The 24,052-nt window shown below is 40.6% G+C and overlaps 1 protein-coding gene across 1 annotated transcript in view; it reads right to left on the minus strand.

Annotated features, from left to right (window-relative positions):
• The window catches only part of pclob (piccolo presynaptic cytomatrix protein b), a 55,165-nt gene that overhangs the window by 23,813 nt on the left and 7,300 nt on the right, over positions 1 to 24,052 (minus strand). Inside the window, exons 4-17 of the mRNA XM_087797771.1 lie at positions 23,102 to 23,854; positions 22,241 to 23,023; positions 21,387 to 22,166; positions 19,981 to 20,805; positions 18,286 to 19,086; positions 17,405 to 18,202; positions 15,793 to 16,818; positions 15,225 to 15,414; positions 15,001 to 15,116; positions 13,507 to 14,193; positions 12,334 to 13,000; positions 11,945 to 12,213; positions 7,921 to 8,601; positions 23 to 6,371 (exon numbers count right to left, since the gene is read on the minus strand). Coding sequence (XP_087653897.1) covers positions 23 to 6,371; positions 7,921 to 8,601; positions 11,945 to 12,213; positions 12,334 to 13,000; positions 13,507 to 14,193; positions 15,001 to 15,116; positions 15,225 to 15,414; positions 15,793 to 16,818; positions 17,405 to 18,202; positions 18,286 to 19,086; positions 19,981 to 20,805; positions 21,387 to 22,166; positions 22,241 to 23,023; positions 23,102 to 23,854 — 14,725 coding nt within the window. The remainder of the gene's footprint in view (positions 1 to 22; positions 6,372 to 7,920; positions 8,602 to 11,944; positions 12,214 to 12,333; positions 13,001 to 13,506; positions 14,194 to 15,000; positions 15,117 to 15,224; positions 15,415 to 15,792; positions 16,819 to 17,404; positions 18,203 to 18,285; positions 19,087 to 19,980; positions 20,806 to 21,386; positions 22,167 to 22,240; positions 23,024 to 23,101; positions 23,855 to 24,052) is intronic.

A 24,052-nucleotide genomic window follows, 5' to 3' on the forward strand; every position in this document is an offset into this window, starting at 1 on the left:
ATCAAAACAAAGTGATACATACCAGCAGAAAGAGTGGTGTTCGTAAGGTCCATGACGACTTCTGGCCTTCCACTCAAGGGGTCAAATTCAACCTTGGAGTCATACAGAATTCCGGTACCTGAGAGTCCAGTTATTGATCCTTTTTCACCATTCATGCCATGGCTTCTACAGGGAATGGTCTCTTTGTACTGTTCATTTGTGTAGTTTAAGTGTCCATCAGGCTGAGTCGTGACAGGTGCCTGTGTTCTGCAGCTTCGAGCGAATGGAAGATTGTAAATAACATCACAGCAAACACCTCTTCGGCCTGCTGTAAGGTCAATAGGAGTCCCGTCGTCCTCAACAATGGTGGTCACAACTCCAGGGCTGGTTCCAGACAGAGCCACCATTGCGTTTACTGGTCTGTAATTTGACAAATCCATGGCTGCTGTTGCCTCCAACGAAAGGACTGATTCAGTACCGCCATTTGGGACCGATGTGATTGGCATTTGACCGCCAGAGAGAACAGTTCCAAAGGAAAGGTTAATGGGTAAGTCTTCTCCTGAAGAATCGACTGCTTTCACCATGGGGTGCACCTTTACTGGCCTGTATACAATCTGTGCAAGTGGTTCAAATGGTTTGTATGTAGTTAGAGATAGGGGCAATGATGTAACCGGCCCTTGCAAATCCAGTGGTTTCTCTGCAGGAGTATTGTTGTATGAAGATATAGTTGCTGTACAGGTAACAATAGTTATACTGTCAGTGACCAAAGACAGTGTTGTAGCAGGTACGATCTCTGAACTGAGATTTACAATTTCAGGTTGAACTGCAGTGATTTGGCGGCCAGTCATTTCAGTTGAGACTTGTCTGTTGGAATTATAAGGTGTGAGGTCCATTCCTTGTTCAGTCATTTTTACCCCTGTCTTCATCGTACGTAAATCCATAACATCGGCAGGATAAATATTTGCATTTTGTTGATGAGGGGATTTATTTGCATGAATCTCAGGCTTTATGCTAAACGTATGCGGAGGGGGTAATCTCTCATGTACAACTGAAACAGTTGTCCTCTGAACCTCAGTGGTGACAACCTGGGTTACAAGACTGGGGAGTTTTTCAGGTGGTTTTCCAGAGGTTGAAAAGGAAGAGGAATACATATGACTCATACTTGATACCAACTTTTCAGATGCTCTAAACCCTTGGCTTTCAATGGATTCCTGTTGAATTTTTGTGATGGTTATTGGTGCCACAGGCACACACTTTGGAATCTCCTGTGCTTTAGCTATCGAGTCTCTTCTATTGTATTCATCTGTGGTTATTATTTCAACGGGATAATCATATTCTGTGGGAAAGATTGACACTTGCGATTGGTCTTCTGAAGGAACAGGTCTTGCCCAGTAGGGAGCTTGAAAATCCCTTTCAGCAGGCACGTTTATAATGTGTGCCAACGGGGAATGATGTTGTAATGTTAATGATTCTCTTCTTGTCGCAGCATATGCATCAGTTGTCATCGAATGCATAGGAATATCATATTCATTAGGGCAAGGATATATCTCACTTGGTGGTCTAATGATGGACGATATGGATGTCCTTCTGCTACTTGTATTTTCCTCAGTTGTTTTAAATACAATTGGCATTGCAGCCACTTCTTGAGATTCAATCACAGAAGAGGTAATCAAAGGTCTTATATCAGTTGAATAAGTTATTTGTTGGATTGGTTGATCAGATACAGGTTGAACTGCAACAACCTCCAAAGGGGGTGTTGAGTATGCTGTGGTTGAAGATGAAACCACCTTAGTTGTATTTTCCTCGAAGGGAACAGGCCAAATATCTTGCTCTTGATGATCTGTAAATTCAAGTGGTGTTATCCCAAATGTCACTGCAACATTTGTTGATGGAAAATGATGAACAGTTTCTGGTGTTATCGTTTCGTTTGGTGTGTAATATTTTGGTGGTGAATCCATCATTTTAGGGGGCATTACTACTTGAGTATCAACAGGTTTTGGCCCAAATGTTTGCATCTCAGTTTTAGCTTCAGAAGTCAGTCCACTATCCATGAACATATTTGACAAAACTGCTCCTCTCTGTTCTGTCAAAGAATCATGAGTTCTGTTTTCTTCTGAATGTTGTCCAACATCTAATTCACCCATCACCAGGGGCCTTGTTGCGATGACATCTGTAAGAATATCCACATACTGGTGCACTTCTTCAACATCAATTGCAACATCGTTTCTGTCGGAAGATTGAAGTGGCTCTAGTGGATAATTAATTGTTGCTGTTTCTTGAGCTTCAGATGTCACCTCAGCAGGGATTATTATTCCAATACTGTCTTCCTTGAAACTGAGGCTAGCAACTGGTGCCATTTGTTCCAATAGTTGTGGCAGAACCGCTGTTGTAATTTTATCTTTAGCATTTTCATAGTGTTCTTCTTGACGTGTTGGTGGCTTGGCATTTTGTGTTTGTACATCTGTCATTGGTACATATGTCTTTTTGATTGGAAGTGGGACAATTTGGGCCTCAATGGGTGTTTCTTTACAAGATATAGAAGATCTGTTGTCCACGGGAACTGGTGGTTGAGCTGTAGGAGTAAATTTGCTAGCCTGTACCTTCACTGCCATTATTGCAGTTGTTTCCTTGGCTGCCACAGTTTGAACAATCGGTGTTGGAAATGACTGCTGGACATTAGGAAAAGATGCCCTCCTTACTGTATCCTGTGCTGTATAGTTTGTTTTGAGGGCTTTTTGGTCAAAGATTTCTGACCGCACCACTGACATCTTTGTGGAGGGGATTGATCCTCTTCTTACAGGGGCTTGGACTGTTATGCTCTCAGTTGGAGATCCAGGCTCAGAAGGAAGAGTAATCACAACATAAGTTTGTAAACACTTGGCATGTCGAGGAGAAACAGGTGACTTAGGAGATGATGCATTTACTTTGGACTCAACTGGTCGAGTCAGTGTAAGAGAAAGTGCTTTTGGTGGTTCTTTGGCTCGTGGTAGAGTTGCGGCTTTGCTAACAGTATAAGGTGGCTTGATGGTTTCACCAGGTTTGTGACTGAAAACCAGTCCAGCAGGAATCACTATAGGTTTAGGTGGTATAGGTGGTGGAGTTTTTGCAGTTTGAAGTGGCCCAGCAATGCTTGCAGTGACATGTTGCTTTGTTGTTGCATATGACCCTGATATAAGACTTGGTGGCTTTGGATAAACTTCTGGTTTAGCTTGGGATGTCACTACTGTGTCAACAACCTTTGTTTCTGTAGTAGGTTTGTTATAAATGACTGGAGGTGGTCCTTCTGAAGTCTTTGATATTTGAGTTGCATCACTAATAGTAACTGATGTTCGGACTGGTTTACTGACTGGAGGATAAGTAGCCGTGGAATATGTTGATTGTTTGTCTTTTGAACTTTGTCCAACAAGAGGTAGAGTTTCAACGCTGGATACTATGATGACAACATGGCCTTGTCTAGTTGGGGTTACCAATTGTGGTGCAGCTACTACATCTGATTGTTTGTTGTCCATTCTGGGTTGGATATCTACAAATACAGAATGCATTTGCTGGTTAGATACCTTAGCAGCTGATGTGGTTGTTGTTGGAGTAATGTTTTGACTTTTAATAAGCGCCTGCGACTTAGTGGACTCAGGAAATGAAACTGAAGTTGAACGTGGAGGAGGAGGAGGTGGGACTTTCTTTTTTATTACTGTAGTGGATACTGGAGTAGTTTCAACTTGGACGCCTGTTAGAGTCATCAATGGAGCTGTGGGTTGAACAGGAACCGAATGCACTATTTTGGGTTGAGCATGTAGCGGTCCCGATACTGGAGCGGATACAGGTAGTTGCGGTTGTACAGAGACTGGAGATGAGGTTGAGACAAGGTCAGGCATCTGTACAATAACCGGCTCGTCACTGGTGGTCACAGGAGGAATGACACTTGCAATAGAAGTTGCAATTCTTTGGTGTGTTGAATGCGTGAGGACAACTGTGGGTGATGGGCTTGGTGCCAAAACTTGTGTTACAGCTGAAACTGTATTGGGCATTTGAGATTGAGATGAAACCAAATCAGGCATTTGAACAGGTACACAGGGTTTCATTTCAGTTATACAAATGGGTACATCCTCCGCTGTAGATGTTTTGGAGGGATCAAAAACAACATCTGGTATTGTGACTACAACAGTAGTTGGACTGAAAGACTCTGTCCCTTCGGCTAGAGGTACAACAGCACCTTCTGTGGATGCCAATATTTCTGAACTTTGTAGTGTAGGTGTAGAGAGAGGGGTTGATTCTGATGACAGCGGTGTTTGAGCTGGGAATGAAGAGGATGATGTGGCATTTGAGGCCAAACTTGAATCTGGTGTGGCTGGGGATGTTGCAGGAGACACTGGTGAGACTGGAGAAGTTAGCTCTGGAGCAGATATTGGCGTTGGTATGGGTTTTGGTTCTGGAATTTCACACACCACAGATATTGGTTCAAAGTCAGTGCTTTTGTTTGATGTGGAGTTAGAAGATGGTGCCTCCTTAGTCTCAGAATCATCACTGGGTGTGATATCTGAGGAAACACCTACACCATAATCATCTGCAAGACTATCATCTTCTTCCTCCCCTGATGAACACTGGGTAATTTTAAGATCCGGTATAGGAAAGAGTGCCTTCATAAGTGCAGGATCTTGAGGAACCATTGGCCTAACAAAGCAAATAGATCCACTTTGAGTGGTGGGCAACACATACACCTCAGTACGTTTGGGGGGTTCTGAGGGTCTCGGGGGAGCTGGACGTTTCTTTTTCTTAATCTGCATTTCAATAGAAGTCTCACTACCATTGGAAGAGTCACTTTGAACAGGGATAGTTGTTTCCTCTGTGGGCATTATCACAACACAGCTCTTGTCATCTAGTTCAAGCCCAGATGAGGTGAAATCCAAAGCTGTTTTCGCTTCATGGAATTCTTGTTCGATCATCATCAATTCCTTCTTCTTTTGCATCATCTCTTCATAAACCTCTTCTGGGGAGCGTAGTTTTTTGAGTTGATCAGATGATGTATCCTGTTTTAAGGGATCAGCTTGAAATTCCTGTATGCGATCTGTATCCTCAACAAGTGACTCATAAAGGTAGTCCTCAATAGTCATCCCTCCATAGAGTGGCTCAATATCAGGAGGGCTTTCACCTGGAATGGCTTTTGTCTTCTGTAAAATGTCCTCGTATGTATCCTCTGCACTTTTCAATGACCTTTTAGACAAAATGTCTTCCTCTGCTTTGCAAATATTGAACGGTATTACGGTTGGTGAAGGTTTCCGCCCCCGCTGAACAGCTTGTCGAGTATCAGTCTCTGATTCTATACTAACTGAAAATTCAGAGCCAGATGTTCTTGTAGTGTCTTCCATCACCATGACTTCTTTCAAATCCTCCATCGACGAATTGTTTTCATTTGAAGACAAAACCTTGGAGTATATTGGCCTTTCACTTTTTTCTTTTCTGGGCTTTTCTTCGTCCTTCATCTTCTCATCCTCAGAAGAGTCTTCGATGGTCGGTAGAGGCTGGGTTTGTTGTCTATGTTTGCCTTTGCGGTACTGTTTGTCTCCACTGGTCTTCCTACGACTGGGGCTGCTATCACTGTCCTCCTCCAGTGATGATGCAGATGTGGGAGATGATCTTGGTGTAAAACTAGACACATGAACACTTGATGAACCCTTTGATAGGGACTCTGTAATGCTCTCTACTTCTTCTTCAGTGCTTTGCCTCTGCCTAAGAGCAGGGATCGCTTTCTTCAGAGTTGGGCTGTGAGCCTCTGGACAAACTTCAACTACTGTTTTTATAGGAGCTTCTGCCTTTCGTAACCCACCATCTTCTTCTTTGAAAACCTCTTTAGAGTCTGACGTTTCTTTTGCCGAACTATTATCAAGATCAGCGCCTACTATGACTTCATCTTTTTCCACGTTCTTTCCATTTTCATCCTCTGAGAGTGACATTTCTTCTTCATCGCCCATACCTATAATTTGTTTCCTGATAAAGTCTTCATCTTCGATAGAAGAGTCTGCCGATTCAGTTTTCATTTCTTCACTACTCGATGAAATTTTGCTGACTGCCAGTTTTTTCCTAATAACTTGAGGTGAAGGAGTGGGTGTGAGCTCGCTTCCACTCGTTTCTTCTATTGCATGGAAACTTAGGCGCCTTTTTTCAGGTTTATCTTCCTTTTCAAGAACAACTAATTCTTGTTGAGCTGATTTATTCGTCCAATCAGCCACCTTTAATTCTTCAGCCGTGGACAAGATTGGTGGTGTTTCACTAACTGTCTCCTGCATCTTCATTTCAGCCTCATTGGCCAGTTTTGAAACGTCTTTGTTTTCTGAGACATCTTCTACAGTAGGCAACAAGGTCACAGTTTCTTCCCTCGTTTCTTCCTCGATTGGCTCCTTTAGTAAATAAAATAAAAAAATTAACCTACATATGAAACAATCACATATTTCAAAGCATTGGGTCATTTCACAAAACACTTAAAAAATAAAGAAAGGTATTAAAAACTGTGAAATTAAGTGAGGCAAATTAAAATACGTATTTTGAATTAATATCTACACTTTTAAATCATATTTACATGAGTACATGAACCATTTCTCTATGTTTGGAAGATCGCAAATATAATTATCATCGGAAATATGATTAAAATAAAGAAAATAAATTGATTATCTTCTGACTATTGTATTCCGTGAATTCCCCACTGTATCCTGTGTGATGACGTCACTCATTGTTTACGTTTTGCGGCGCGCGGCCACGTGACAGAGCACGTCAAGTCACCTTGCACAGATAAAGCCGGTTGAGTCGAGATGTCACTTTTAAATGGGGGGACACGCTGCGGAAAAAGCCACAGGTATACTACGTCGCAGTTATTTTTGAAAACTGTCAAATACTCAAGGTAATAATTGGAAGAATAATCGTAAATAGGTTACGGTAATCGCCGAGTCTCGCTAACTAGTTTAGCCTTAAACCACGTATGCAACGTCGACTTAAATACGTTCCTTTAATGCAACAAATATAAATATATATGACCATTGAAGATCCATAAGTACGGTGTTTGTTCGCATGATTTTAACAACTTTAGTAACTCGTTAATGGATATCTATGGATTGTTTGTTCAGTTTGACGGAAATATTAAGAACTATTTTATTGTTTTGTATTTTTGTATATTGTTATTGACTCATAATTGTGATGTTGATAATGCAGCCAGTGTTGTTGACAAGGAACACTGGACCCTGCTTTTTAAATAGACCAGGTGATGGCGCATGAAAACTGTGTGAAGAGAACAGAACAATTGTGTTTGATCATGTCTCACTCCAAGAGCTGAACTATTTTCTTCTGAGCCTAGCCCAACATCCCCATTGTAGTTTTATGTATATTTAATTTAGAGTGAGTTACATGCTACATTATATTATTCTTTTAAAGGAAATGCAGATTTGTGCATTAAAACCATGCCTTCCTTATCACACAGTTCTACAAACAACCCCTAAAAGCTTATATGTTCTGGCCATTTCCAGAATTTTTCCAAATTTTCTAATTTGTCTATATTAAAATGAATTTTACACAGAACCGTTTCCTTGTTAATCCCGTCTATGAAATTGATACCTGACGAAGACACAGTGAAAAATGTACCACAATAAATGAGGATAAAATATATACAAATATATCTGTTGTAGGTCATAAATGTCTTAGACGCTTTATCAATAGATGTCCATTTTTCATTCTCTGTTTGGATGGTACAGTTTACAAACACTGATCATGAAATCTGTTCAAGGGCCACAAAAGCACCCAAAAGCCAGTCTTTTGTTGATTAATAAACAGAAAAGTTGTCCCCGGTTTGTAAATAATGCTATAATGTTTATAGTTTATTACTTTAAATGGGCGATCACATATCAATCAACGTTCAAACTGTTTAACAGTTTTGCGATAAATTAAAGAGAAGACACTCACTTTTGTCTCCTTCTTTATCGGCGATGTCTTCAATGGCTGCGATGATGCGGTTTCATCAATACCTACAGCAAGTTCTTTGTTGATTTCTGTGGACGACTCTTCTTTTCCTCGACTCTGCTCCTTCAATCTGGTCTCCACATCGGCATCCTTCAAAGAACTCTCTGTCACTTGGACTTCATTAGTCGGAGCATTCTCTCTCGGGACAGACTCTCTAACAAGAGCAGATGAAGCACCATCTGTGGGTCCAGCTACCTCCCGGATATCTTCGCCCACTTTTCCTGAGTCACTTTTTATTTCTGGTTCGATTTCAGGAGTTTTTGACACAATGGAGAATGATACTTCGCTTTCAACAATTTCATTCTTGATTTCAGTTGCAGTAGGTTTACGGCTCTCGATTTCAATCCCTTTGGATGCTGCGGGAACTTTTGTTTCTGTCTGGATGACAGCTGAGCCACCCGATGTCTTAACCACAGGGGCTTCTTTTGATGTCTCAAGAGACTTGGAGGCGGCAGGACCAACGTCTGTCTTAGGAGTGCTCGCTGGGGGCTCCGCTTTCTTGGTTGTTGGTGATGGTTGATGCTTATCAGCTGGAGTAGAAGAGGAAGGTGTTATTTTCACTGGGTCTCCAAGTTGTCCTGACAGGGCCCGTTGAGTTTGGCAGTTCAGACACAGCCATTCCTTCTGAAATACAAACCAAAACATAGTTTATTATTCATTTCTATACAGCTATTTATTTTATAGAAAGGATGTGTGTAATATGATGGTGCTAAATTGAAATTTAACATTAGAAATATTAATATGAATATCAATACTAGGCACTATTATAACAAAAAATGGTGGTAACCAGAACAAAAAGCCATGACATTTCTGTGCCTTTTTTCAGTTCTTCACTAATATTCGCATATAATATGTTTGCCCAATATACAAACATGAAACCGTTTTTGTAAAATTGAGCCATAACTGTGATTCAAAGCACTCTCAGTCCAGATTGAAACACGCCTGGTAAACCCACTAATGCACATTGTCTCAAGCACACACCAAAATATTAGCGACAGTACATAACTCAGAAAAAGGCCATTGTTATAGATTCAAGATGAAAGTTATTTTATTACTCCATGCATTTTTATTTTTTTTTATAAATCAAAAATTTTGGATTTTGGACACACTACATTCTGTCTCTAAGCACCAGCTACCAATAAGCACCGCCTTAAAAGAACAGTAACATTTAAAGCATATACATTTTTCCCCTTTCTTGTTTGATAAGGGACCAAATTACAGTTTTAAATTTGTTCCACAAACTATGGACTTATAGAAAATATATATATATATATATATATATTTATATTAAGGTATTTAACATTTCAACATTTAAATTTCAATCCATGAATAAGATTATTTTTCTTAAATGTCATCAGTCTTTTGTATGGGATTGCTGGTCCCTATGTGCAATTAATTAATATTATTAAATAGGAAAATAATAATAGTTTGAAATACAGAATATAGAAAATAGATTTTAGAGCAATAGCACATTTCAAAATATTTGTTTTAATGCTGAAGTTTCAATATATTCATATAATATTTACATTCTGCAACATTCATTTGATGTTATAAAGTACTGGCTGAAAAACCTGGCTTTGCCCTTCCAAGTCAAGTTTGTTGGTTTGCTTTAGTAAAGAGTTAATGGAAAAAAGAAACAAAAACTAAATAATAATAATAAAGAAAGAGGGTGAGGAGTAATTTGTATGTTCAGGTGGATTATGAGCCCTACAATTGACCAAAGAAACAGGATTTAGAAAGATCCCTTACTTAGTGTGTTATAAATACAGTACCTGGTTTACATTGAATAAATATCGGACATGTTTGAATTTTTACCATTTTGTAACTCCTTGCCCTCCCCTCTAAAACATCCACTGAGAGGTCCCTATATTTGCTATGCAAAACATGCAGATATTGATGACAAAAAACAGTAACAGATGATGAACTTAAGTTAAATGTATCTGTCCTGATTGAAACGTACATGAGATTACAGCGAAGCAATACATGCAAAACTGCAAAGACTGACATTTAAAGATGTAATTTTATCTTTAATGGAGTTTTTATCACAAAGGTGTTGTCATATTTAATAAAATGTTATCTTTGTTTGGAACATAGATCGAAATCTGCAATTTGAAACAACCTTTAACTCATTTCTTTCTGTCCTGTCATGCTTTTGCTTACGTAGCATTACGTGTGTTTGCCCTACTTATCAGATAACAGTCACTCACAGGCTTCTGTATTCATCAGCTGGGGAAAACAAAAATGGAAAGACTCGCTGAAGGCACTAAACCATTTCAAAGACTATAATTCTAAACCTTCATATCTAAGAAAGTCCATTTCTTTTCTATACTAAAAGCCACATCCTTTAAAAAAAACATCAATGGTTAAAGGCTCTCATAAGCTGCTCATCCCAACCAGATACATTCAGACTTTGCTTTTGCTGTTTGACTGTTAGGAGGAATAAATCCATCATAAACACAGCAGCAATAATCCTTGTTCGTCCCTTCCCCCAACCAATCTCATCTGTTAGGTTCTCTTTCGCCCCTGTGTTTTTGCAGGGAAACATGAGAAGTCTAAATTACAATCATGGCACAGCCCACGCAGTGTTTTCTTTCCCCTAACTTGCTTATCATTTTTTGTATTTTGAAAGTAGCTGGCCATGTCCCATGGAGGTCGACCCTATGTCTAAATTAAATTACTATTAAGGTGAAAAAAACATATAACACATACTATATATATATATATATATATATATATATATATATATATATATATATATATATATATATATATATATATATTATTTTAAATGTGATGCTTGTAAACTAATTATTTACAGATTTCATAGATGCTAGAATGGGATAACAGGCTAGACCAGTCGAAAAAATAAATAAGTGTATGTAGCACTCTGCTTCACTGTGTCTTCGTCATGAATTCAAATAAATAAAGGCGCAATTTAAAACCATAAAAAAACGAACATGCTTATAAACTGCTTGAGTTTTTTTTCCAGTGAAAACATGCCAACCATCTTCTTTCTTGGACAATGCTTCTTCAGTTTAACACGGGGGCACTGTTAGCATCGGTGACAAACTAAAAGAATCATAAACCTTAAGTTCCTTATTTTTGATTAATACAAATGGCTTAAAAAATCCCACAATTAACTGTTGAGCCAAATGTATTTCTATTTAGGAAACTATTATATTGTCATAGTGGTTCAAAAATGTGTATAGTTTAATTTTAGATTATTTTTATGCATTTATTTCAGGCAAATGAAAGATGTTAATAAGGTGATTCTGTTATGAGTTGATCTATATTTATTTTCATTTTTTTTTCTCATATAAGTATGGATACAATGTGTTCTCATGTTTCCTTATAATAAGCATTTATAGAAGCGACAGAGAGTAGGTGGGGTGCCAAATGTTTTCTTCTCACTATGGGGGCGTCACAGAAAATAACTAAGAAGCGTTAAACAAAGGACTAAATATGAAAATGTAATCATATTTTTAACTTTGAGAAAGTCTACATTTCCTTGAAAGATGTCAGGAATGGCTAAAAATGGTTTCATATCAGATTGCAAACCTGGCAAAAGGTATATATTGGATGAGCAATATGGAACCGTCTTTATTTCGGTTTGGACTGATGATTGTGTTCATTAAAAACAAGTTGAGTTGTAGTGTGCTGCCGTCGCTGTAATCCCTTTCACATCACTTTATTGGCATATCACAGCACTTTGCTATCACAAATCTCCTGCTGGCAATTCCCTCGTGACTAGCTTGCTATGACAACAGATCCCATCTCACTAATGCCGTTGCACAACTCTCACATCCCACCATCATTTGAAAACATTTGCACAGCGCTGTGTTTGCCCGAGCCTCTCATGAGCTGTTATGTAACAACTGTGATTATGGTGAAATACTTTGTTCCCCATTTTGTTCAACATTGCATTTTTTGCCACGCACCAAAAAAATCTGTATAAAGGTGGACATACCTTGTCGGTTTGAGGCATGGGGTTAAATCCACAGAGATTGCAGACCATGTCTTTGCATCCCGTGCAGGTGTTGTAGTTTGGGGGATCCTTTGAAGCCGTATTGAGCTCAGCTTTACAAAGTGGGCAGGTTGCCTGACCTCTTTGGAGTGGAATTGGGATAGCTTCTGTGGACGTAGGCGGTCCAGAAGCAGTTTTCTGTCCTTTGGTCAGAGAAGGTAGGGAAGCCTTGGCTGGCGGATCTGATGGTTTCGGTGAAGTAGGTGGCTGAGCTGATGGTTTCGGGGAAGTAGGTGCCTGAGCTGATGGTTTCGGGGAAGTAGGTGCCTGAGCTGATGGTTTCGGTGAAGTAGGTGCCTGAGCTGATGGTTTCGGGGAAGTAGGTGTTTTACCCTCCTTTGCTGGAGACAATTTAGGAGAAACCGGAGCTGATTTCGGCTCATCCTGTACGGCTGAGCTTATTAATGATGATGCAGAGCTAAATATGGAGGAGCCAAATCCGAACATTTTCCCACCCACAGATTCAGCAGACTTTACTGGCGCTGCTTGTATTTTAGGTCCCCCAAAGCCAAAGAAACCTCCTGAGTCCTGTTTGGCCGGCTGACTTGGAGGCGCAGAAGTTTTGGCTGGAACTTTAGAGGGCATCTGTGGTTTCACACTTTCTTTCTTTGCTGAATCTGCTTTGCTGTCCTGTGGAATTTTCAAAGCTGGCGGATGAGGATCAATGTTTGGCTGTTTAGATGCTTTTTCAAGAGGTTTTACTTCAGTACTAGATGGGACCCCTGTTTTTTCATTAGTTGCTTGTTGCGAGGAATCAGGCTTTTGGGGTTTTGCTGGCAGAGGCGTTACACTCTCTGCAGATTCCCTGGAGGGAGTTACTTCCTTTATGAATTCTTCAGGCTTCTCCTTCCCTTGTGCTGGTATATCCTTCTTATCAGACTCAGAGGGAGGAAGAACCTTACTTGGGGATGCCTGGGGTTTCATTCCAGGGGGTCCTCCTGGTTCAGATGCTCCAAGGGCTCTCTGCATCTGACAGTTCAGACAAAGCCATTCTTTTACCTAAAAAGAAGAAGATAAAAACTGTTATTATCATTAAAAGAAAGTTAAACGTTTTACTTCTACTATTATATGAAGGCTCCTCAGGTTTATTTTTATTTTAGGCTGTTGAGATGTTTAAAAACACTCATAGCTGCAGGGGTTTGCAATTAGCAAATCCTGTGATTGGTCATTAGAAAGTTATAGTATATTGTTGTATTAAGGAAACTTAGTATTGTGACTATTGAGCACATTTGATGTATCCTGTGTTTGGGTTAGGTTCAGGGCTCATTTAATTATACACAAGGGCATAATCCCACTACTGTGAATTTATGACGTTTTAGTTGTGTCGACAGATTAAACCTTCAAGGAGGTACAGAAATCCAATTACAATTTCTGATTATTAAAGATGTTTGATGCTACTCTTGACACTATCACTATAATAAAAGAAGGGATTTCATTTTCTGAATTCAACCAGTTTTTTGTAAAAATTGTATGCACTTTTTGACAAACAGATATATTCAAGTTACCTCTGTCAAGTTGGGTACAGGAGTAAATCCACATTGACTGCAGACAATCGTCTTGCATTCAGTGCAAGTGCTATAGTTGGGTGGATCTTTGGTGTCTATATTGAGTTCAGTCTTGCAGAGTGGGCAGAAACAAGGTGGTTTTCCTGTTGTTGGCTTTAAAGGAGCTTTGCTCGTCTTATCTTGTGTTAATGAGGTTGAACTTTCTTTCTGCTGTTTCTCAGATTTCCCGTCTTCGGTTTTGAGGACAGCCGATGCTTTGCTGTCTTTTGCAGGTGCTGTTTTTGGTGAACTCGGTGGTGTCGCTTTTGGAGACACTTGATGCGTAGCAGACATCTTCCGTGGAGTCGGGGGTGTCGTTTTAGGTTCATCTTGCACGGCTGAAGTTATTAAAGTTGAAGCCGAGCTTAAAAATGAAGATCCAAAGCCAAACACTTTGCCTGTCACTGACTCAGTTGCCGCTTTAGGTTTTGTTTTAGGGCTACCAAAACCAAAGAAACCCCCTGACTCCTGTTTGGCATTTTGTGGTGGCGGTGTGGGTTTGACTGGCTGTGCAGGCGTTTGTTTAGGTTTTTGAGATTTATCTTGAGTAGGACCAGGAGCTGATTTTGAAACACCAACAACATTCTGGTTTTGAGGCCCAGCAGGTTGTGCTGTGATTTTTGTGTCGACAACAGAGGTCTTTCGTGGCTCAGCAGAAGCTTCTGTGACAGGCGTGGAAGCAGATTTGTCTACCAATGAAGGCCCTGAGGGGACAGATTTCTTTCGTAGTCCAAATATTCCTCGAGATTCATCTTCTTTTATTACAGTGGCAGGTGGTGGAACAGTTTGGTCCTTCAATGAAGGCGTTGCCGAGAAAGATTTCTTTCTTGGTCCAAATACTCCTTGAGTCTCTGTTTCTTTTTTGTCAGTGGCAGGTGGTGGAACAGTTTTGTCCATCGATGTTGGTAATGCTGTAATAGATTTCTTTCTCGGGCCAACTATTGCTTGAGATTCTGCTTCTATTTTGTCAGTGGCAGGTGGTGGAACAGTTTTGTCCATCGATGTTGGTAATGCTGGGATAGAGTTCTTTCTGGGACCACCTTTTGCTTGATATTCAGCTCCTTTCGGGTTAGTGCCAGGTTGTGGTACATTTTTGTCTGTCAATGGAGGTTCTGCTGGGATAGATTTCTTTCTTGGTCCAACTATTGCTTGAGATTCTGCCTCTATTTTGTCATCGGAGGGTAGTGGTACAGTTTTATCTATCAATGGAGGTGCTGCTGGGATGGATTTCTTTCTTGGTCCAACTATTGCTTGAGATTCTGCCAATATTTTGTCATCGGAGGGTAGTTGTACAGTTTTATCTATCAATGGAGGTGCTGCTGGGATGGATTTCTTCCTAGGTCCAACTATTGCTTGAGATTCTGCCATTATTTTGTCATCGGAGGGTAGTTGCACACTTTTATCTATCAATGTAGGTGCTGCTGGGATGGATTTCTTTCTTGGTCCAACTATTGCTTGAGACTCTGCCATTATTTTGTCATCGGAGGGTCGTTGTACAGTTTTATCTGTCAATGTAGGTGCTGTTGGGATAGATTTCCTCCTTGTTTCAACTATTCCTTGAGATTCTGCTTCTTCTTTGTCAGTAGCAGGTGGTGGAACAGTTTTGACTTTCAGTGGAGGTGCTGCTGAGATGGATTTCCTCCTTGATTCAAACATTCCTCGAGATTCTGCATCTTTTATGTCAGTGACATCAGCAATAGCCTCATTTTTCGAAGCGTCTGGTTGCATGGCAACTTCCTTTTCCGACGATTCCTGAAGAGGTTCAGTCTTCTCCTTGCTTGGAGATGGTTTCATCATTGGAAGACCCAGTGGCTCAGAAGCCCCGAGAGCTCTCTGCATCTGGCATGTAAGACAAAGCCATTCTTTCCCCTAAAAGAAGAAAAATCCAAGAAATTATTAATTATTAACAATTAATTTTCAATATCACTAGAGCCCTGTTTCAAGAAGTAGGTTAGACAAATATAGACCCTAAACATAATCTCACGGTTAATTTTACACTGGTTCAATCACCTCTGAGTTAAAGTAACCATGAATAAGCTTGTGCATGAGTATATAAATCCCACATTAATGGAATGGAAGATAACATGATTAACTAACATGTGAAAGAAAGCATCTGACTTTTCCCCAGTAGAGGTAGAAACCATAACATTTACATATGCAAAAGCAGTATTTATTGCCCATTCAAATTTTAAGAGCGAAGCCAAAACATTTATTTTCCTTGATAATAAAAATCCAATGGTATATTACCTCCAGCTTCGATGACATTGGACTGAATCCACATTTGTTGCACACTTTGTTTTTGCATTCAGTGCAGGTGTTGTAATTGGATGGCTCTTTGCTGTCAATATTGAGCTCCACTTTACAGAGAGGACATGAAGACTTAGTTTCAGGTTGCTTTGGTTTCTCAACCTCTGAGGTGCTAAGTTTTGTATGCTCGGATGGAGGAGCCTTCGCTTTTTCCAATAGCCCTACTTGCTTATCAGTTTTGGTAATGGATGGAGCCTTTGTCAATCTTGGTTTTGGAGACACAGGAGGACTGGCTTTTGCAGGAATTGTCTTCTTGTCAGAAACGCCAGCTGGCGCAGACATTTTCCTGGACCCTGGTGGTGTTTTGCGGGATTCCTCATGAACTGCAGATGTGATCAAAGTGGACGCTGAGCTGAAGATAGATGAACCGAATCCCATCATTTTTCCTGCCACTGATTCGGTTGTGAAGGCCGTTTGCTGCGGTTTATCATTCATGGAACTTTGTATTCCTCTGGTTTCCTGAACTGCAGACTTTGAGGGAGTAGATGGTGCAATTTCGGTCTTGGTAGTGACCATGTCCTCCTGGGGATCTTTTTTAAGATGAGCTTTTTCTTCATTTTTAGTCACGTTTATATTCTCAGTCCTGGGGGGAGTCGACATGGAAGGTTCCGTCTTTTCCTCTTGGACTGCAGTTTTTTCAGAGTCAAACTCGGAAATAATTTCTTTTGTCTTTTCTTCGTCTTCGGGCTTAGCAGAGCTTAAAACCTTCTGGGTTGGTGTTAAATCTATTGTCTTTTCCTCTGCTTTCTTTGAAAGTTGTGGGGCCTGGGGAGCTGTCTTCCGAAGATCTTTCCGCATGGCGAGTTTGTTCGTTTCAGAAATGGTGTCTTCAATTTGATCACTGGTAAGATCCATTTCACTACCTGGAGATTTTCTGTTTGGTTGCATTTTTGTCACTTGGGGTTCCACTGCCTCTGCTGCTATGCGTGCTTGCTCTACCTGACAAGTCAGACATAACCAATCCGCCTGGAAGAAGATGAAAGATTGTTATGTAACAGTAAGAGGTGAGCCCATTTCTCAGTGTCAAATAAATAAACATGAATAAAATACACAATACTGACAGGACTACAAGCAGATAAACAAGCTTATGGATAAAAGCTTTCCTTTGCATTAGGTGAGTAGGCTAACACAGTCATGGATCCCTGATGGTATTCAAACACTGATCAAAAGTAGCTAGCTTCCCATTCCCCTTGGAAATGTAAATACAAATGTAAACAGAACTGAATTAGAGGAGCAAAAATGTAGAGGTAATTTAAGACATTTCACTATAAAATATATTATATAAAAGCTTAAACCCCTTATTATTTGTTACAATAGGAGACTTGAATATGAGACTTTCAAGCATCCTACTAGGGAGAGTTAGTTGTGCCCAAAACAACCATTCATGGAAAACATTTCTAACCTATTCAGAAATATTTATTTTCTTTAACGGAAAAACTGTAAAAAAAACAAAAAAAAACAACCAGCTATTGGTTTAGACTGTATCCACAAGAACCACTGAATAAACAAGTCTGCGTTTTTTGAATTGTATTTTTATAAGGAAAGAGCTTACGGTTTTAATGTGTGGCGTAGGGTTGAATCCACACTGGTTACAGACATCAGTCTTGCATTTTGTGCAGGTACTGTAGTTTATTGCGTCTTTATCGCCAACTTTGAGCTCAACTTTGCACAGTGGGCAGAGTGATTGAGCTGAGGGCCCAGCCTGTGGCGCTTTTGTCGATTTTGGAGTTTCTGCAGTCATTTTGGCTTCCACTTTTGGTTGGGAAGGTTCTGCCAATTTCTGAATTGGCTCTTTTTGCAACTTCTGCATCGAGGGGGACCTGGCTTCCTTTGCTGGCGACATCTTGGGTGAAACTGGTGGAGTTGTCTTGGGCTGATCCTGAACTGCTGTGTTAATCAAGGTGGATGCTGAGCTCAAAAAAGATGAACCAAAACCAAACATTTTTCCTGTCACAGACTCTGATGCGTTTGCAGTTTTAGTTGGACTTTTCCCACCACCAAACCCGAAGAAACCTCCTGTTTCCTGGGGTTTGTCGGCTTCCTTCTTTGCAGTAGTTTGTACAATTTTTTGTGGAGACTTTTTAGGATCCATTGGTTTTTTGACCTCCATAATCGGTTTCTCAGTTGGAGCTTGGCTTGCGTGTTTTACATCGTTCTGCTTTTGGGCCATATCAGTTGTCACTGGCTTCACCTGGTTTTTCTGTGGGGATTGTGGTGCTGGCACCTCTTTCTTTAGTGGTGGAACAGGACTGGTTGCATCTTTTGCTGATTTAACAGGCAGAACTTTGACCGGTTCTGATGTCTTTTGAGCTCGCTGGACCTGGCAGGTGAGACATAACCACTCCTTCATCTGAAAAACAAGAATCAAAAGGAAATTAATGATGGGCACAGGACTATTTATTTTAATGTTTTCAAATGAACCAAAGCTCTCACCCCTGAGTCATTTGGCATAGGGTTAAATCCACACTGGTTACAAACAGTTTTCTTGCATTCTGTGCATGTGCTGAAGTTTGGTTGGTCCTTGGAACCCACATTGAGAACATCATTACAAAGGGGACAGTTTTTCTCGCTGGCTCTAGGAGCTATCGGACCAGCTTTCTCAACCACTGGTGGTGATTGACCCTTAGTCGTCTTGACCTCTTCTGCAGTATCTTTCTTCTGCAGAGTTGTTTCCACTTTTATCTCTTGCTCAACCTTTTTGGTAGCAGGGGCCTTCGAGGGAGACATCTTCGGTGAAACTGGTGGAGTCATCTTATTCTGGTCCTGCACAGCTGTGGTTATCAGTGTGGAGGCAGAACTGAATAAGGAAGAACCAAATCCAAACATCTTTCCTGTAACTGAATCTGCAGGCTTTTCTGCAGCTTGTGGGGTTTTGGAACCACCCAGGTGAGGTGAACCACCTGGAGTGACATTACTGAGCTTGCGCCGAGGCTCGTCTGTCAAAACTACTTTCTTTGGACTTTCAGGAGGTACTTTTTTCATCATGTCGCTCTTGACTGGTACAGCTTTGTCAGATGGCTTGGTGTCTGTGCCTGAGGTTAGTGCCTTTTGTCCAGTAGACATTGAACTCGCTTTCTTTGGTGATGAAGGTGGCTTTGATGTATCCTTTAACTCAACTGTGGTAGATGAAAGTTCTCTATTCGATGCCTTAGGCTCAACTGCAGCATGGACCGTTGGGTCTGATGCAGCGGTGGCTCTCTTAACTTGGCAGTTGAGACAAAGCCATTCCTTGACCTAAAAAAAGGAGACATGGGTTAAAAAAAATCTGTAACATGACTGTTAGTATGTGTCCAGTCAAGCACAATAGATGTAAAAGAGGAAAGAGTATTTTGAAAAAAACTAGTTTTGAATGTTGTTTTCCTTGCAATACCTTTTTTAGTTTTATTTATTTTTTGGTCTCCTGTTTTGAAAGCATATTCAGTCAAAATAATGACAATAAAGTCAATTTTCCAACAAAAATATAAACTTTACAAAACGGTTACTAAAAAATACAGAGACAAACAAAAACCCATGTCAATGGCTTATATTACATGGCTATATAATGACGCATGATAAATTAAATCAGTGCACTTTTTTACTTTACAAGTTGTATTACATCATAACATAACATAAATCATTTTGTCTGGTGTACTGTCTTAAAGACAACAAAGCCAGGTTTTCAAACAGGTTTGTTTCACTACAGACACATTAAAGCTGAATTATTTCAGTTATTTGATTGTATTTTTTTTTTAAATGTATTTATTTCCAACATAGTCAACCTCATTCGCATCAGCAGCAGAGATTGGGTACCATTCAAGTGACAGATGAAACCTTCTATACGACCAACAATTTAGATGAAAGTCAGAAATCAAATCAGAGGTTAGTGTATTGCTATCTCTTTAACTTAAAATGATTGGGTGAATCTTTAAAACTTGGTTGTACAACTTTATAACTTTATTAAAAATGTATACATAACTGTGTAAATCCTCATGTCTTTAATGATACTGTTTAAAAAATAAACTTCGACAACAATAACAAAAGGATAAGTATTCCTTGATAGCCCCGTATGTGAGCCTGAGGTACTCATACTAATAATTTGATGATTATGAAACAATAATAAAATGCATGTCGTGAATAAAAATAGCTTACCGATTTGTCATTCGGCATGGGGTTGAATCCACACTGGTTACAAACCGTGCTTTTGCAGTCAGTGCACATGCTGTAATTGGGAGGATCCTTGGTGCCCACGTTAAGTACATCCTTACAAAGTGGGCAATTTGTCACGTCTGGTTTTACTGCCTGAGCAGCTGTTCCTGTTGCTTTATTCCCTTTATCAGCTCCTGCAGGAGCCGGCTTTGTCTGTGGGATCAATTCTGGTTTCTTCTCTTGCTGAACCTTTTGGGTGTCGGGTACCTTGGCTTCTTTGAAAGGAGACATTTTGGGTGAAACCGGTGGGGTGGTCTTTGGCTGATCCTGAACAGCAGTGTTGATCAGCGTAGATGCAGAGCTGAATATGGAAGAGCCGAATCCAAACATTTTCCCGGTAACTGACTCTGCAGGTTTCTCCGCAGCGTGTGGAGATTTAGAGCCGCCCAAACGGGGTGAAGTGTCAGGGCCTTGTCTAGCTGTGGTGGTACCACTCATCTTACGTCCTGTCTGGTTTGCCCCCTCTTGACTTTTCTTTTGTGTTTCTTGTTGTATTTTCTCAGGTTGTTTGTCCTCAACTTTCTTCAGTGTAGGGGAGACACCAGCTTGATCCGACCGTACAGTTTTTGGCAGTGTGGAGGGTGTTTCAGGGATGACCTTCTTCTGTTCAGCAGGAGCGCTGCTTTCCTTTTCTTTCTCAGACACAATTGGCTTGGAGGTGTCCTGAACAAGTAACCCAGTCTGGGACTTCATTTTCGCAGGGAGTGGAGTCTCAGGTGCTGCAGAGGCTCTCTTCACCTGACAGTTAAGACAGAGCCACTCTTTCGCCTAAAGAGAGAGCACACAAAAATATATTGTTTAACATAACAGAAATAGCCTGCAACATTATCTATAACATTTTAGAGCACACAATTATTTACAGGTTTCTCTTTCTAATTTTCCTAAGCGTTTATAAGGGCAACTAATGTCAGAACACAACTCTCCTGACTCCCTCAAATGTTACAAATGTTGAAGCATTCCTGTCAAAGATGTAGTAAGTCCCTTATGAAGATTTTTTGAAGTTATTACTTTATAAAGTTATCTACTGTCTGAACTTCAATTTTTTTGTTTCACTCCTGATCTTAAATACTGGTCTCTCTCAGTAAACATAGGCCTTTAGCAGATTGAATTTTTCCTGCATTATGATAAAAGATTGTCTTTTGTAACTCCAGAAACCAATAGTTTTAAAACTTCAATGAGATTACGGGAGTCATTGTACTGAAAACCCTATGTTGGTGCAGGTAAGGCTGCACCATTTTTGAGTATTCTTACTGCCGGCCAACAAACCAACAATTGTATTGTAGTGCTCTTCTTTCATATGATTTGAAATTACTTGATAAGAGTAACAGTTAGTGTGCAACCCAACTTACCTGACCCACAGGCATTGGACTGAATCCACATTGGTCACAGACAATGGTCTTGCAATCAGTACAGGTGTTATAGTTTTTCTGGTCTTTTGAGCCAATGTTGAGCTTGACATTGCAGAGAGGGCAGATCTCTTGACCCACTTTTGTTATTGTGGTTGTACTTAAAGGTGGCCTTTGTGTTTTCTCTTGTTCTTTCTTCAGGTTTTCAGTGTGAGAAGAAGATTTTGCTGTAGTTGTACTTTTGGGAGAGATCTTTGGGGAGACCTGGACTGGGGCAGACATCTTCCGTGAGCTGGGAGGTGTGGTGCGGGATTCTTCCTGAACCGCAGAGGAAATCATTGTCGATGCTGAACTAAAAATAGACGACCCAAAACCAAACATCTTGCCACTTATCGATTCTGTTGTTTTAGATGGTTCTGCTTTGGGGACAGATTCCACCACTGGTGCTTTCTTAGTATCTGCTGCAGCTTGTTTTTGTTCAGTAACTTTTCCCTTCTCTGTAGGTTTTTGATTCACTGGAATGTGTTCATTCTTTTTAGAAGTCTTCTGGTCGGGAGTTTGTTTTGGTTGATCCTTAATCTCCAAATCTTTTGCAGGGTCCGGTGCCTTTTTGATGCTTGTAGTTGGGAGCTTCTGTGGGGATCCAGGAGTTGATATTTCCTTCTTCACAGATTCCTCGCTCACTTTTCGTGGTACAGAAGGAGACTTGATTGGCGGTTTTATGTGTTCAGCTTGTGTAAGAGTTCTTTGCACCTGACAGTTGAGACACAACCATTCTTTTACCTGGAACAAAATAGCATGTATTAATACCGTTCTTATTTCCGTAAAATCAACTTTTCATTTTCTTTGTTCCTTACCTCAGATGAATCTGGTTTCGGATTAAATCCACATTGGTTACAAACTGTGTTTTTGCACCCAGTACAGTTGCTGTAATTTGGAGGAGCCTTCGAGCCAACGTTAAGTGTCACTTTACAGAGTGGACAGCTAGAACCTCCTGCCTTGGGTTCTACAGACACTGTATTCTTGGGAGGTCCTGCTTCATCTTTCGACTTTTGCGACGACGAAGTCATGGACTGCTCTGCAATTTTCTCTGGCTGTTTTTTCTGAGCAAGAGGTGATCTGCTCGTGTTCATGGCAGCTGCTTTTGGAGAGGGTGGCGGTGTTGTTTTGGATTCATCTTGTACGGCAGAGCTCATCAAAGTAGATGCCGAACTGAATATGGACGACCCAAAACCAAACATTTTACCACCCAGTGATTCATTTTGTTGTCCAACTCCAGATTTATTTGATGCGTCCCGTGGTTTCTGTGGAGCTGTTGTCTGCTGTTCTGGTGGTTTTTTTGGACCTGATGGACTTCTTTCCCTTTTTGTCTGCGGCACCTCAGACTTTGTAAGCTGTCCCGCTGGCATTGATGGCTTACTCTGAGGTGAGCCAGGGGTACTGGAATTCTTTGCCGCAGAACTACCTTGCGTTTGATTATCTTTCAATGGGGGTTTTGGAAGAGTTTCTTTCTGTGAGCCACTTGAAGATGGAGGCCCTTTGTTCGGTGATGGCTGGGGTTTTATCGTTGGATTAACTGGTGGATCCGATTCTCCAAGTGCTCTCTTCATTTGGCAATTGAGACACAACCACACTTTTGCCTAATGAAGAAAAAAGAACAATCAATTGAGTGCCACACACAAACCACCATTAAAAACGTAATTAGTGTGTAAGATTACCTCTTTATCATTTGGCGCGGCATTAAATCCACATTGGTTGCAGACAGCATTTTTACACCCAGTACATGTGTTGTAGTTTGGAGGATCTTTCGAAGAAATGTTAAGTTGTATTTTACAGAGCGGACATGTTTTCTCGCCACTCTTGGAAGCCATTTGAGCTGGCGGTGTTTGCTGTGACGGTGGTTTTGCATGCTCAGGCTGCTTCTGTTTCTGAAAGTTCTCTGATTTCTCTCCTGAATTTTTTGCAGCTGGTATTTTTGGAGATCCCTGCGGCGTAGTTTTGGGCTCATCTTGAGTAGCTGAGGAAATCATTGTGGATGCGGAGCTGAATATGGATGAGCCAAATCCAAACATCTTACCGGTCACAGATTCAGTTGGCTTTGAAGCTTCTATTTGTCTTTTTGGACTCCCAAAACCAAATAATCCTCCCGATTCTTGTGGCTGCGGCGTGTTTGACTCTTTTCTGACAGGGGCGTTGTTCCGCTCTGCTTTATTCTGCGCATCTGTCTTGTGGCCCACCTGAGGTGATTTTGGACCAGCAGATGCCGGCTCAATTTTTCCTTGAATGGCTTCTCCTTTAGCTGGTGGAGCTCCAGCTGTCTGTACTTTCCTCTGAGGGGACCCTGGGGTTGATGTCTTTTGCTGTGTTGGCTGTTGTGGAGTCGTCTTTATTGGTGGTGCTTTGTTTTCGGGAGGTTCAATCCCTGCAGTTGCACGTTTCACCTGGCAGTTTAGGCAAAGCCACTCCTTTCCCTAGAAAACAAAAGGCACAAAGTTAGTAAACATGTCAAAGAGTGGAAGGCTGGCCCATAGAGGGCGCCTGGGCGCCTCCGACCTGGATGTGTTTCCTTTTTTAGTTTAAAAATAACAACAGTGATGAGTTTGTAAGTGTGTAGAAGCTTCACACTGATAAACTGAATTGATTCATGTTCTGTTTATAATCTTGGTTTG

Source organism: Callionymus lyra, chromosome 8 (assembly GCF_982586985.1).
Source record: "Callionymus lyra chromosome 8, fCalLyr1.hap1.1, whole genome shotgun sequence".
Taxonomy (NCBI): Eukaryota; Metazoa; Chordata; class Actinopteri; order Syngnathiformes; family Callionymidae; genus Callionymus; species Callionymus lyra.